We start from the raw sequence: 15,001 nt of genomic DNA on the forward strand, positions 1-15,001 counted from the left end.
GGCTTGGATTCCCACCCTTGAGAAGGAAAGCTTCCCTTGCAATTGTGTTCTACTTTTACGCCTTCGTCATTAAGTGGAGAGTGTACCAGACCACGGTGTTCGGTATCGCTTACGAGGATCACCTTTTCTACAAACTCTTGTTAATTTCTGGAGGCTTCATCTGGTTAAGTCCATATTTTGGCATGTTCAGTATGACGGCAATTTTCACCTATTACAAGTAAGTGACTTTAACTTACCAAGCTCACAGTATTGGTTTCATAACACCGTGTTATTGTTGTTGTTGTTGTTGTTGTTGTTGTTGTTGATAATGATAATGATGATGATGATGATGATGAGGAAGATGATGATGATATAAAGTATGTGTTTACTGGCGACTCGTTTATTCAGATAAATGAATTAAGCGAGACTACACGAACGCCCTGAGTGTGTAGTCGAGAAAGTGTTTGAAACATTTTTGGTTTCTCTTTGTCAACGTTCTGATGGCTTCCATTTGATAAGACCAATTAAATCTCAGAATTTGAGTGTGTTGCCATGCCAACTTCATCCCAAAACTACTGATATTTTGATTTCTTGAATAAAAACAGATGCCATCGGAAATTGTCCCAAAAATGTCAATAACCTTTTTTCGCGTGCAAAGATACTGCGTCCCTCTGGGGGAGGACACATTACACCGCTTAAAAAGTATATAAATGTTGACTTGAGGTTTTCTAAATTTTCAGGTGGAGGCTTCAGAAATCTTTCTTTACAAAGGAGAGCGTTGGATCCCTTGGCTGCAAAGGAATCAGTTGCCGAGACTTCTTTCCAATCCTCTCTTGTTGCCGCCACCAGCATGACCCTACCAAGCACCCTTTGCTCATGTCTGACCTTGAACACGTCCAACCACAATACATCAGCAACGTGGCAGTTGACTACTGGCGCAAGAAACAATCCTTGAAAGAACCCTCCTACGGCGTCATGTCTCTGACACCGACTGAAAATGAACGGATCGATCACCAACCGGGAGAGCCTGGTGTAGCAGATACACTGTTGCCATGCAACATCAACCTGGCGGATGCCATGGTAACGTCCGCTGCTGTGATGGCGTTAAGTCCTGAGCAAGAAGAACCATTCAGAGATCTCCAGGTTCTCTTGGGATTGACTCTCAGGAAAGGTATCAGGAGCAATCCACATGATTCATTCGGGTGCGTTAGGCAAGAATTAGCTTCAAAGGTAAGAAACGAGAGCAACGCATAAAATAATAAATACGATCGCATCATAGCAGTCGTTTACAATTATACGCCCATAGTTCCTATGGTGGTAAATGATGATGATGATGATGATGATGATGATGATGATGATGATGATGATGATGATAATGATGATGATGATAATGATGGTGGTAATGACGACTGCCGTGGCGACGACGACAAAAAATTTTACAATTAAGGAAATGAACTGTTTTTCTTATTTTCTCTGTCTAAGTGTCGAGTACCATCTTCCCCCTGACTTTTCAAGATAGTGACTCGACAGTCGAATAAGAAACAGTGAAGCGCTTTACTCATTCTGCAACTAATCAAATTGTCTGAGAATAATCCCATAGCTATAAAAAGCTGACATATTGACAGCTTTAAGAATTAAAACCCTGCAAGCGCTCTGAGGGCCTTGTTTCAATCCACAGTAGCATGTATTTGACAATAGTCAGATACTGGGCTATGCTAAAATGAATGGTCGAAAAAACCCCACGAAGTTTCATTTCTTCTCCTTGATGTACTATTTTTCGTATTTGTTTCAGATTTTGGCAGTTTTAATCCAAAGTATCGCAGCCTTCCCTGTAATATTTCTTGCTGTCATCCCATTAACTCATTGGAACATGACGAAAGCCGAGGGTCACGCAGTCGCTGTGTTTGTGGCATATGTGGTGGTATTTTTCGCCATTGCCATTATGCCCACTGGTGGTGAACCGCCATGGTTCTTTGACAAATTTGTCAGGTACCGTAATGATTCAATTTAGCGCCCGGGGCGCTTATTTACTTTTGGCACCTCAAGGAAGGGCGCTTATTCGAGACAGGGCGCTTATTCGGGACAGGGCGCTTATTTAATTTTTTGAGAAACAACCAAATGTATCTAACAATAACAGAAACTGTAACAGTTAGAAATTGTTAAAAGTTCAGTTACTTTTAAAATATTTGTTCATTTTAGCAGTAAATATATACATGAACTGTACGGTGAACGGTCAGGAGTTTATCTAGTTGGCGTCAATGACTTCAGTAGTGGCAGTTATCCACAATAGGGGCACTTATTAGAATAGGGGTGCTTATAAGAATGGGGGCGCTAGTTAGAATGGGGGGCGCTTATTGGAATAGGGGCGCTTATTTACAAAAACACATTCGAAGGGGGGCGCTTATTCGGAAGGGGGCGCTTATTGGAAGGAGGGCGATAAATCGAATCATTACGGTAAGAACCGAAATTGTTTCCCTTTCAAGTTTTATTTTTGCGAGCAATTCCTTACTTTTTCACCTTCTGCAGATCATTCTCGCGGGCTCAACAAGTAATGATGCCTTTCAGTACTAGTGTTACAGTGCTGCGCATAGGCCTGTCCCAATTGTGCTCGTAAATTGCTGGAACGTTGCCAACTGGAATGCTTAAAGGTTGCTAAAAAAGTGCTCCAAGTCCCAAAAGTTGCTAAAAAAACACGTTGCTTTCAAATAAGAAAATTCCCCAAATATATGCTAACCTTCCTTTGAAGGTAAGGCTTCTAACAATTTCATGCAATCTTACTGCAACAGAAATATGTCCGTTTTTGGGCTCGTCACGCAATGCTTCCTGACCACGAACGGTTCGTGGTGGAGGAAAGCGTGACGAGCTACATTGAAAGATATTTTGGTTACTACTTGACTCTGGTTGTCTTTCCTTCCCTTCTAAATTTTGCTGCAGTTGTTTTAGTCGTCTTGGATTTTTTGGACTCACACCGTACCAATCTCTTTCTTTCATCTTATATTTCTATACAGATGGTGTCACGTACATCTGTACCACATCCGATTTTTACGCGAAGTCTTTCAAGTCGACAATGTCGGTCCCTGTCCCCCCGCGCTCTTGTCTCTCAGCGACGCCGGGCGCCTAGAGAAATTTGGTTTGCTGCCTCTGCTGAAAAAAAGGCTCAAAAGAATCCTCATCGTCGACGGAAGCTTAATCAGAAATGACGAAGATTACTCCAAGCACCTTCTGAGCTCATTGGATCAAGCAAGAAAAGAACTGCACTGTGAGTTTGTCGGATCGAAGGGTCGTGACGTCATAGAGGAGATGAGAAAAAAGTACGTGGACGTCCCGAGGGGCCACCAGCCGAGACATTATCGATTTAAGGTTCGGTATTACGACAAGAATCCGAAAGGAGGTTACTTGGAGGTCGGCAAAGGCAAGATAATGATCATTGCTCCCCGTCACCCTGACTACGGAGATAAGCCTCCACCGGACATGGAGACAACTTGGGACCAGTACACCCGCGACACTGGAGAGGAACTAGACGCGAGAGAATGGGGTCCAGGTCCCGTTCTTCAGGCAGAGGAAGTTGACCGGCTAACGTTCTGCTGCTGTGAATGTTGTCATTCAAGTTCGAATGTTCTTCGCTGGATTTCTCGGAAGCTTTGCTCGGGTTTCCCGCGTACTTCGACCACCAATCAGTTCTTTACGCCGTCTCTCTTCACAGCCTATCACCGCGAGGGATATCGCGCATGTGTACAAGCCGGTGCTGAGGAATTCCTGACTGACAGAACGGCATTGTCGTTCCCAGAGCCCGCGATCCGTCTGGTCAGCACCCGGGATGGGGACGAGAATGACAGAGCGGCCGTTAACATCGAATATATGTAATGGGATTAACTATCCTGCACTCAGTTGATGTAGTGAGACAATAGCGAGACACCTCATGATATATTTATACCACTACTGACTAAACAGCACTGCGGTTAGCGTAACTGGCGTTCCGGTTATAGCCTAACTAGCACTCCAGTTAGCCTAAATAGCGTTCCGATTAGCCTAACTATCACTCCAGTTAGCCTAAAAAGCACTCCGGTTAGCCTTCTTTAGCTTGGGCTGCTTTCGGTTAGCTTTTATAATAGGGTAAGGATTTTTATCATAAAAAAAAAAACAGGATTCCTGCAGCTGGTCGTCGGTGGCCTAGTGGATATGATTCTCGCCCGGTAAAATCCTCTTGGTCTGAACATTTTTTAACTTAAAAAAATAAGTTAAGTGTGATTTGTAGCGGAGCTCTACAGCGGCCCGCAGGGCCGCAGAGCAGAGTCCCATACGCATGAAAGAAGGAACACTATCGAAATGAGTTTTCATGGTCAACATGGATAGCGGCATGGTTCGCGGGCGCGTACGTACGGCGTCCGTACGGAGTCGCGCAACATGGCGGCCATAGTGAAGCAAGAAGGCCGTATAAAGGCGGCCTTTAAAATTTAAAGAGGTTTGAAAAGAAAAACAAGAAGCAATGAAACAAAATGTGGCTGAAAATTACGTGTAGAAAGTAATCGACCGCCAAAAAAGTGGACATTGAGAGCCATAATCGATCGATGACTTTCGTGTCTATCTGTAAAGCCAGGAGTGTGTCTATCTGTAAAGTTTATCGATATTTAGTCGAAACATCTTCGAATCTTCCTCGGCAATCTTCGGACGATAGCGTTTAGTTGCAACTCTCAGCTCTATATACAAGCTTAGCTTTTACACGTCATTAGCGAAAAATCTAATCTGCACGCATAACATGTTAATTCTTCCCATCAACAATCGTATCAGAATTGGATTGTAAGGTTTTCGATCTGTTTTCGTGTAGAAAACAGACCTGAACTCTAACCGCATATCGATTTTCAATTCTAGCTGCATGTCAGAGGATTCAGTCATTTAATAAACTGCATATATTTACACGTATATACATTTCACTTCGATTGCGATTTACTTTAAATTGAATTAACTAGCAACAGAAACCCAAAAGGTTGAAACGTGTAACTCCCTATGATTCGCACTGTACAAAGCGTTTGCACATTCGTCGCCATTAAGTACCATATTTGGAAAATCAGGAGAAAAATGAACCAATCAAAATTGCAATATTTACAGCGCGCGCTAGCTCGCGCTTGATGGCGTAATCTTGTTTTTGAACAAGCTTGGTTGAATAAAGTTCAATTTGGTTAAATTCTCCTGTTTTATCGTCGTTAAGTAGTCTGTAGAACTTCAGTTAGATACACATAATGAATTTCTTTAGTTTCTGTAAGAAATTTACGGCGTTTAGGTCTGAATTTAAGTAACTCACCGCAAAACCGAAAATGTAGTTGCATTCGCGTACAAACTCTTAGCTTTTTCAAATATGGTACTTGGCAAAACTGAATAATCAAAACTGAATATTAAAACGCTGTGAACGCGCGTTACATGTTTAAACCCTTATGAGTTTCTGCTAGCAATGAATATCCTTCTGCAGACATACAACTGCTCAGGGAAATAAGGTAACATATCGCACAGTATATGTACGATTCGTTGTGATCAAGAATATTATTTCTTGTTGTACCTGCCAACTGATTAGGTGTTTGTTAACTTATGGTCTTTAGATTTAAATAAACAACTGAAATGAACTCGATGCTATGGACTATAAAAAAATTGTTTAACCACTTTAATATTGCTTCAATATGGTTTATCTACTTTATAATGTGCGGAATATATATTTAAACGAAGCCGGTCGACCGATCGGTCTGCAACTTTATACACATAAATATTTTAATAAACATGTTTATTTTTAGATATTGGTATTGTATTTTGCCAGACCGTGTGCTTCGAAACGTAGGCAAGACCTATACGTTTCTACGAATTAACGTTATACAGGAGACAATTTTGACCAATATTAACAGCCATGGTATATCTACATATTTACAATAAACTGGGCAAACTTTGATGTCCATAACACTCGGTTTTGATCAAAATAACTATTTACAAGGCTGAAAAAAGGTCAAAACTTTAAAAAAGCAGAGAAAAGTTTTAACCATTTTTGAGGTTTAAATAACGACGTAGATAATGATTTGGGAAACTTTCTTTCTTTACTTGTTGCCAAAAAAGGTTTACGTCTCCTTGTTGGGCATGTACTTAAAACACACTTTTCAATCCGTGACAACGCTCAGTTCGTGTTGTATGTTCCTCGAACTCAAAGTTTCTTGTTTGATGGCACCCAATAAGAAAACTTTGTTTTTCGTCGTAACACACCTTTCCACAAAAATATTATTATAATTTTTTTTTGCATTACTGTACATGTTTCATATCTTTGTATCACTGCTATAAATTTCGCTGAAATCTCAGCCTCGTCAGGCATGTTCTACCATCTTGGAATTCTAGATGTCTTGGTACTCAGTGTATGATGCACCAAGCGTCTTGGATAGTCCACCGACGTCATGTAAGGCCTCACATAGAGTGTCTCACACAGAGCTTCACACAGAGTGCCATATGATATGGCACTCTGTGTGAGGCCTTACACGACGTCGGTGGACTATCCAAGACACTTGGTGCATCATACACTGAGTACCGAGGCATCTAGAAATCCAAGATGGCGGAACATACCTGACGAGGCTGAGATTTCAGCGAAATTTATAGCAGTGATACAAAGATATACACATATATTTTAATATTTTACTGAACTCCAAAATCGTGCGTTCAAAGAATAACAAAGACAGAGAATGTCAAGAGATTACCGAAGTTTATCTAATTCTTTTATCGCTTCGACGAAAGAACTTTCTGAAGCATTTCACAGTTTTATATTTCGACTTATGTTTCGATTCGATATTTCGATAAATAGCATTACGCGCATTCACCTGTCTTGTGTATATATTACCAACAAGAATATAACATAACTTTAAAATTAAAACTGATTTCATAATTATTTCCTGAGATTTTCACTCTTACAGCACGTCACTAAAGTACAGTCGAACCTCGGCCAACGGACACCTACCCTTAGCGTCCCAGTCACATAAACTGGATTTTAGCTCCCGAGTTGCGATTATTGCAATGTTATCATTTGACTTGACTGGCCAGTGAAGAGGGGGAAGCCTCGAGCCATGGGGCCCATACTGCCGGAGCTTATCCCGGTTTCCGTAGCATTAAGCGGCTAGGAATACTTCTACTCCTCCCTGAATGGGATGCTAGTCCATCGCAGGGTACCCTTCCCAGCATTTTGTCGCCGGTACCCATTTATACACCTGGGTGGCGAGAGGCACTCTCATACAGAGTTGTGTCTTGCCCAAGAACACAACACTGTGACCCCGGCCAGGGCTCGAACCCGGACCGCTTGATCCGGAGTCTGGCGGACTAACCATTAGGCCACCGCGCCTCCCGGCCAGAAAAGAAGACATTAAAAAAAGATAAATTATCCTCTTCTCCAAATTAAAGCCATGTCATGTGACCGACTGAAACTACTTCGAATGCTACGTTATTGACATGGAGGCTGCAGAAGAGACTTTCTGTTTTACCTCGAGTTTCTACACCTGTGCGCTCGAGTGCCTCTTCTTGTGCGACCATCTTTGAGGAAAAAGGGCAATTACAAACAGCCCAAGAATTAATTTCAAAAAGAAAATTGAAATAAACATACACATATTGTAGATAGTGCTGAGCACAACAAACACCCGAGAATTTTTCAATTAACACGAAACATAAGCCAACAGTACGGCTTACTAACGATCCATTTGGATACTATATCCCAAACTACAATCTTTGACAAAACCTTGGCGAAATTGCCGTTTTCTTACTTGAAACATAAAATTAAAAAATTAAGAATTCCCCCTCTCCTCCTTTACAAAGTTGCGTAACATGCAAAAACCTAATGCCTTCAATTGCTGCCTACTTTTGCTCACAAACTGAAACGCACTACACAAGGACTTTGGAGACATTGCGCTATCCAACACTGAAACGGGGAAATAGGGGTGGGTGTGCCAACGAATTTTGTCAACGATTGTAGATACTAAAATATATGCATTACGCAGTTCAGGTCGTCACTGGGTCGTTCAGGAGTTTGTTTGACTGTGACTTGGCTGCCATTGCATCATTCAAACGTGCATTTCCAGTTTCTTATTCGCACTCGCCAAAACCTTTTGGTAAATCTAGTAGCTCAATGTTTATGTTTTACCTGGGACCATGAAGTTTTGCTGGCGTCAGTTTGGGTCTTCGATCGCGAACTGCTCCCTGACAAGGTTGGTTAATCCTACGGTGGGGATAGGATCACAGGATTTTGATCTTGGTTTATTTGGGAAGAGCTGTGGTGTAACTAGGGGCTTGTTCACACCATTGGCACTTTCAGGATTGTTTTTCTTCGCTTTAGACTGCACGCGGCTTTCAGCATGAACTGTCGCGCTTGTTACCACGATGGGCGAGGGTTGCTGCAGTTCCAAGCCATCGACGGAACTGCTGAATTTGTCGATCATTTGGTCAGACATAGACCTTTTCAACATTGCTTCACGTGGCCTCCGATCAGCAGAATCTAAAGCCGCGAGAAAATTGGAGAATACTGGTCTTGTCAAGTGCGAAGTAGATGTTTCCACGGTCTGAGTCTCTGCCGTCGCAGACAGATCGTTTCGTTTTACAGATCGCGAGCGAGCGACATCAACTGCTGACTGGAGTGCTTGAGGTTTTCGCTTTCCTAACAGCTCGCGAAGGGCATTCCTAAAACGTTGGTCTCTGTAACAGTAAAGCAGAGGATTAAATAGAGAGTTGAACTGCGTCACTGTATCTGTAAACCGGATAGCAGCACTTGAGTTAAAGATTGGAAAAAAGTTACCCAAGATTTCAAAGCCAAATATTGGAATAAACGTTGACATCAGTGCTGCGGTTAGCAAGCTTGTCGTCTTGGCAACTTTAGATTCGAGTTTCGCTTTCCTCTGTTCGGTGACCTGGCTGATTTCATTTATTTGACGATTGCGTATTCCAAGGTACACCTTTCGATAAAAGAACGCAGTAAGTACTAAACAAACTGCTCCCTTGGACGCACAAAAGGTAAACCAGCCTCCAACAATTCTACGATCCACATCGACCGCCGCCATTATAAGGTTTGGAACCGCTGGGAAAAGCGCAAAGAACCAGGCAGCTATTGCGAGTTTTTTGACACGGCCATTTGTGACGATAACCTTATAGTCCATCCATTTTTTTATTGCCACGTACCTCTCCCAAGCAATGATTGTCAAGTGATATAGGGTAGCAAAGAAGAGTAAAAACATGAAGAAAACATTCACCAAGTCTAACATACATTTATACGCAAACGAAGTTTTAGAAAAAATTAAGATATCAACTATGGCAGATAACGGCATGACTATAACACCAATTAGAAGATCAGTAACGGCCAGACTAGATAACAGGATGGCCGAAGGTTTCTGCAGCTCTTTAGTTCGCTTTACAACAAGAATTACCATTGCGTTTAACAGAATTGTGGGGAGGGAAGCGACCAGTGCCATTGCGTCTATCATGAAGTGCAAAGTGGAGTAGCTTAAGTCCCATGAATCCCTTTTGTGTTCGCACTGAAAAGTTGAGCTGGAAGGGCTGGTGGTCGTTTTTGTGTTGTTTAAGTCCATGTTAATATGGAATGATATGAAGTAGACAGTTTTCTTGGGGGTATAACAAGTCGTCAGTAGTCGCTGCCAAATTGTCACTTGCTTATCGCTAGTTGCCTTTCCTGTTTACTAGTTCAGTTTGTTTGAACGCCTTCCAGTACCTTTAATCCTATTGATGCATGAGAATTGAAAACGTACAGTTATTCTTTGAAGACGTTTCTTTAAAATAAGTTTGCTGACTTACGTTCTTATTACAAATACGTGAAGTTTTTTAGTGTAGTGTTTGAACTACACTTATGCGGTGGTTGTGGGTGAGGTGGAAGTGCTACCGGGATAACGCTAGGTGTGGACTAATGCTCACTAAAGTAGAACAAGCGTGCCATTCATTTCAAAAGATCGGCCTTCAAATACCTAGCATGCGTTGCAGCCGGAGTGTCACAAAATCCTCGGGCTACTTTCAAAAGATCGTATGTAATTATATGCAAGATTAAAATCCTCGCGTTTCCAGGTATAAATTGCAAGAATTTCTTGTCTTTTGCCTCTAAAGAAACAGCAAATACGTGTCAAAAACTTCGAGCTGGCAAGTAAAGTTTCTTTGATTTGTCACACCGACAATCCGTCACGCAAATTGAACATTTCTGAAGTATTTCCTTCCATGAATGGAAATTTTGTTTGAGGCGGAATATTTCCTAAGAAGAAACTTTTCAGACCGTGAGACATTAATTATAACAAGAGTGCCTTGTGAAATCTTCGCAGTGAAAAAAACAATACTTTCACTGCTGATTCTATCTGTTGAAAAAAGCAAAACATTTACGACATTTACCGTGGTTTTCTGTTTTTTAACGTGGAAAATGTAATTTGTGTTGGTCCTGATTAACATAAATTAATATTTTGCCGACACGTATCAGAAAACTGGGGCGAGGGTAGTGCGTGAGGCCTCACGGTTAGGCGGTTTGAAAAGTGTCCGTTGAGAAAGTTGTGACATTCTACGGTCAGCCTTCCTCGGCTTCACACTACGTTGTTTAGATTATTTCATCTGTTTATTTATTTGTTACCTTGCTTCTTTTGCAAAATTGTTGTAAACCTTAAAACCCCAAAGGTGGCGCCATAGCATTGGTTGGGCGTACACGGTCCCTATTTTTTCCCATAGCGGGTTTTTTAGGGTTTACGTGTCCGGCTGTGGTGCATGTAAGCTAACAGTTATATCTTCTAATTATGACTCCTGTATCTTATTGATGTGTCAATAAATGTCTCTCTTGGGCTTGGCTGACCAACGCGCCCATGCCTTATAGCGGTGTTGTGTGTTTGATTGTGTAGTGAAGGCAAAATCTGTGGCTTCACTGTGAACTAACGAACGGTTATATAGGTTTGGTTTCGTCAGTTGGAAGGATTTAAGGGCCGAAAATTTCCAAGTATTCAACTGCACAGAAATAGTTAATCGGGCGGGGCCTGGGCCCGATTCATAATCTGCACGGAATCAATCTCGAGCCCAGAGTCCGTCCAGTCGGTCAGCGGTACGGGACGGACTCTGGGAAACTGGAATTGATCAGATCAATTTCAGGTCGATTTCAGGTAGAACCTTGGTCTTCCGGTTTTTATTGCGCATGCTCTCAGGTCTAAGCGGAAGTAAATTTCCCAGAACGGAAGTAAATCGAGAAAGTTGAACTATTTCTGACACAGTATCGACAGAACTGGTGTTTATCGAAGCAACAAAAGTAACAAAAACGTTCTGCAGTTAAGAGAGTCAACAAAAGAGCGTCTGGTGTTTTGATTTCCGTTAGTCTTTTTCTTGAGCATACTGCTATATTGGTTTTAAATCAAAGATCTTGTTTGCCTTCTAAGATTCCGCCTGACTGTGTGCATGTGTTCGTTGTTGTTTTGTGGACGACAGTGAAGAAATTTACATAATGCACAATGCACGGACAAGCTATTGTTCTGTTGATAAAAATTTTTGTTTGGCGACTTTCGTATATTTCAAAGACTTCTCGCTGACAGCGCATCATTTCATGATAGATTGCATGTTTTCGAGCAAATAATTTTTTTCTTGTCGAATGGCGGTAATATTAATAACCCGGGTAATAAAGACGCCACACCGGTCAACGCTATTCAAAAGGTTTAATTAGCATTTTGGCGACTCAGCTCGTGCACACATTCACGCAATTCACGTGCACACAATTGTACAATTCCTTTTTTTCAGCAAAACAACAACGCGTAATGTTCAAATTCTGCGTTATTAGTTATTATTTTGAATCGAGCACTGTCTGCGATATTCAGTTTTTCAACCGTAACGGAGATTTGAAAGAAAACAGTAGTTCTAGCGAGATTTGTAAGTCAACTATAAATTGAGTTTTCAATCGACCTTGTCCTTGGTGGCGCCGTCGTTGTTGTTTAAAAACTCCGTTCAGAATTGACGTTTAAAGGAAGTCCTTTTTTATTCAAAGTATCTTTTGAGTTCAAAAAGAATGGTAGAATTAGAAAATACTTCATTAATGTAGCGCCATATCACGAGTTCTTAGGTGTTTTACAAAATTAAGGTGATACACCTGAACATTTGACCATGGAGAACAAAAAATGATTTTTCAGGGTTTCCGGTTTGGTTTACTTCCGGGGAAGATTTTCAGACTTCCGTGTTGATTTCTATTGTTCTGTGAGGACCAGTAAGACACTGAATTATTATTCAGTTTCCCAGAGTGAGTCCCGGCGACCCTACCGCTGACCAACCGCTGACGGATCGCGGAGCCGGGGGTCACTCTGGGCTCGAGATTGGCACGGAATTTTATTTTTTTTTTGTCGGTAAATCGATCCAGACCCACGCGGCCCAGGCGGCTCTTCTGTCACGGTCACGCAAGATTTAATATTTAATAGCGATCAGCCGATCACTCGCGTTTAACACGAACACTCTGCTCTCTGAAATGTATAATTTTGTTTCATACCATATTTTACAAGAAGAGAAGGCTGAATATAATCACATAGCGAAAACCAAGACCGCTTGGACATGTCCAAGCTATTTAAAACTACCACTACGTCAGACCCCTGTCACGCGATCTCTCGCTTGTAGCTATAAATAATCATTCACCTATTTTCTGTTTGAATACTCTGCGCTCTGTTTGTGTGAAATATTTATTGTTGTGTTACTCAAGCGTTTGGCTCGGAGCGAGTACAAGTCGTACAATTTACCCGGAATGTGTTAAATATTGCAAAACGACGACTTATTTTCTGGATAGCCCAATTTTTGTTTTGAGTTTACGGTATTGTGAGAATCGAAACGTTATCGAAACGTAAGTTGCAAGCTCAGCAAGAATGTGTCAAAGCACGGGATACACGTCATCGCGCCAGGGGAATTACCAAAAGCTTGTCGGAAGACGCTAAACGGAGAAACACAATGGGATGGCCTTAGTCTACTCTTTATTTTGGCGTGATTTGGCTTTCTTTTAAATGAACTGGTTTGGGTTTATTTTATTGAACATTCGGAACAAAATAAATATTTGCATGCGTAAGCAGGCATTTTTCCGGCTAGGCTAGGCTAGGCATGTGGCTATGACGTGGTAAAGGAAATTCATGTCACGTTCACTCCGTGACTAACGCAAACACGACTTGTGTGTTTCTCAAGTGACTGCTTTTCTAAAGATTTTACTGTGCGGTGCCGTGCCTTTAAGCCAAAGCACTGAAAGAGGTCAGGTGGTCAAACATTACCCGCACGATTATAAACTGCTTGCAGTTCTTGTTATTGATTGTTTTGCCCATCTTTTCGATTTTCGTTGTGATTTCTTGCCCGTGACATTGTTTTGCTTTTGGATTTTCGGACGGTCTGTAGTCAGCGTGAGTTTATCTATAACCGGAAAAATGGCCGGAGGAGGGAAATATGCGAAAACGTCGCATATTGTGATTATAACGAAAATTAAACTGAAATCACTACATTGCGAAATAAATGACGATGTAAATTTTATTGTAATCAACAGTAATGCAATGTGATAAGTAAAAGCGTGATGCTTATCGTCGTGTCCAAGGGAGGACAATGTTGTGTTGCATTTATTTATGGTCTAAACGGTAACCGCTTCGGCTTTTATAGAGGTGTCAATCTTCGATGCTATACATGTATTTCAAACACTACACTCTCCGAATGGAGCACTCGTTTCATATGGAAATAAACCCAATTTGAAGATAATGTCATTCCACCGGCGAAGACTGCTGGGATTGTGCCGGAATAAACAATTATTGGATGATATCCGAAATTATCTAGGTCGAGGTAAATAACATCTGCGTAAACATCGAGGTAAATTTACATCTGCAGACAAAATCTAATTTATGTGTATTGAAAATAATGTAGATAAAAGAACTGTGTCACAGATTTTTACTCAAATTAAGGCATGGGAAAATAAATGGCCATCAAATTCAGTAAAATATAAAAATAACCGCTTAAAACAGCGAAGGAACATTTCAATAACACACCAAATACAAAAGAAGGAACGGATGGCGAAAAGTGTAGAAGATTAAAAACAGATTGCGATATGGGTTTTTTGAAATACTGTTGGGCTGAACAGTTTTCAGAGTTAATCTCGCTTGCTTGTAACTTAAAATTTTAAAGCCTGGGAGACACATTTGGTAGTAATAATGCTATGGTTTTGTCATTTAGATCGGTTTTATAGAAGAAAACGTAACTTGATAAAATACACTTAACTCAGCCGTGACGCAGTCCCTTTAAACAGTATTTTCTTGTATGTTAAATGAGGATAATCTAGAAATGTGTTATCACAAATTTTAGAGATTTGATTCCATTAATGAAACTAATTCAATTTCGGATGAACTGATGAATGTCAACATACAACATCACATTAGAGAAAAAAACTAAACAAAGCGGGGAGAGCATGCAAGCAACGAGAAACAAAATTGTAGGCAAAACAGCTCTAAAACATTTATCTTACGTTATTGATAAAAATTGCTGTTACCTCAGATGCGCGAAGATGAAATGCATTTGTTGGGGCCAAAGATTGTCCGCGTTCTAGAAAAGCTTGTCGATTTACCCAGAATGAAATGAGGAGTTTTCTCCAGACTAATTTATTTGCCATAGAAAAAAAGAAAAAAAACCGTGTAATGACAGTCTAATTACAGTCCATCTTCTTGAAGGGTGGTCATTACTCAAACACTTAGTAAGAAAGAATCATGCGACGCAATAGTTACCGCTTCAAAGGACGTGTGCAGTTCAAAGTACCGAAGCCTTGATAAGTGAAAATTTCGAGAGAAATTGGAAAAATTGTTCTTTTCTGTAATAGGTCTTGGGCTGACACAACAGCTGATGCTTTCAATAAAGTGTTCATTCAAAAGTACCGAAGTCTTGGTAACCTCATCAAAAACCGTGAGATAAATTGGAAAAAAATTGTTTTTTTCTGTAACAGGTCTTAGGCCGACGCAATAGTTGCCGCTTTCAATAAGGTGTACATTTAACAGTTCCGAAGCCTTGGTAA

General features: G+C 41.0%; 3 protein-coding genes across 3 annotated transcripts in view; 2 read left to right on the forward strand and 1 right to left on the reverse strand.

The window, feature by feature from the left end:
* The window catches only part of LOC144662562 (uncharacterized), a 47,997-nt gene that overhangs the window by 13,663 nt on the left and 19,333 nt on the right, over positions 1 to 15,001 (forward strand). The gene's annotated exons all lie outside the window — the stretch shown is intronic.
* Positions 3 to 3,843, forward strand: LOC144663107 (uncharacterized; the record flags this gene model as incomplete). The annotated part of the gene is made up of 4 exons (XM_078524047.1): positions 3 to 217; positions 720 to 1,209; positions 1,772 to 1,968; positions 2,988 to 3,843. Coding segments are annotated over 4 exons (1,758 nt in total), but the record flags the coding sequence as incomplete, so codon positions are not given.
* LOC144663108 (trace amine-associated receptor 9-like) lies at positions 8,151 to 9,560 on the reverse strand. The gene has a single exon (XM_078524048.1). It carries the CDS (start codon positions 9,558 to 9,560, stop codon positions 8,151 to 8,153), a length of 1,410 nt encoding a protein of 469 aa, XP_078380174.1.

Source organism: Oculina patagonica, chromosome 8, assembly GCF_052425735.1.
Source record: "Oculina patagonica isolate OP01 chromosome 8, crgOcupat, whole genome shotgun sequence".
NCBI lineage: Eukaryota > Metazoa > Cnidaria > Anthozoa > Scleractinia > Oculinidae > Oculina > Oculina patagonica.

Coding starts and splice junctions, on each gene's coding strand:
- LOC144663108 (XM_078524048.1), bottom strand. CDS start 9,560: ATGGACTTAAACAACACAAAAACGACCACCAGCCCTTCCAGCTCAACT.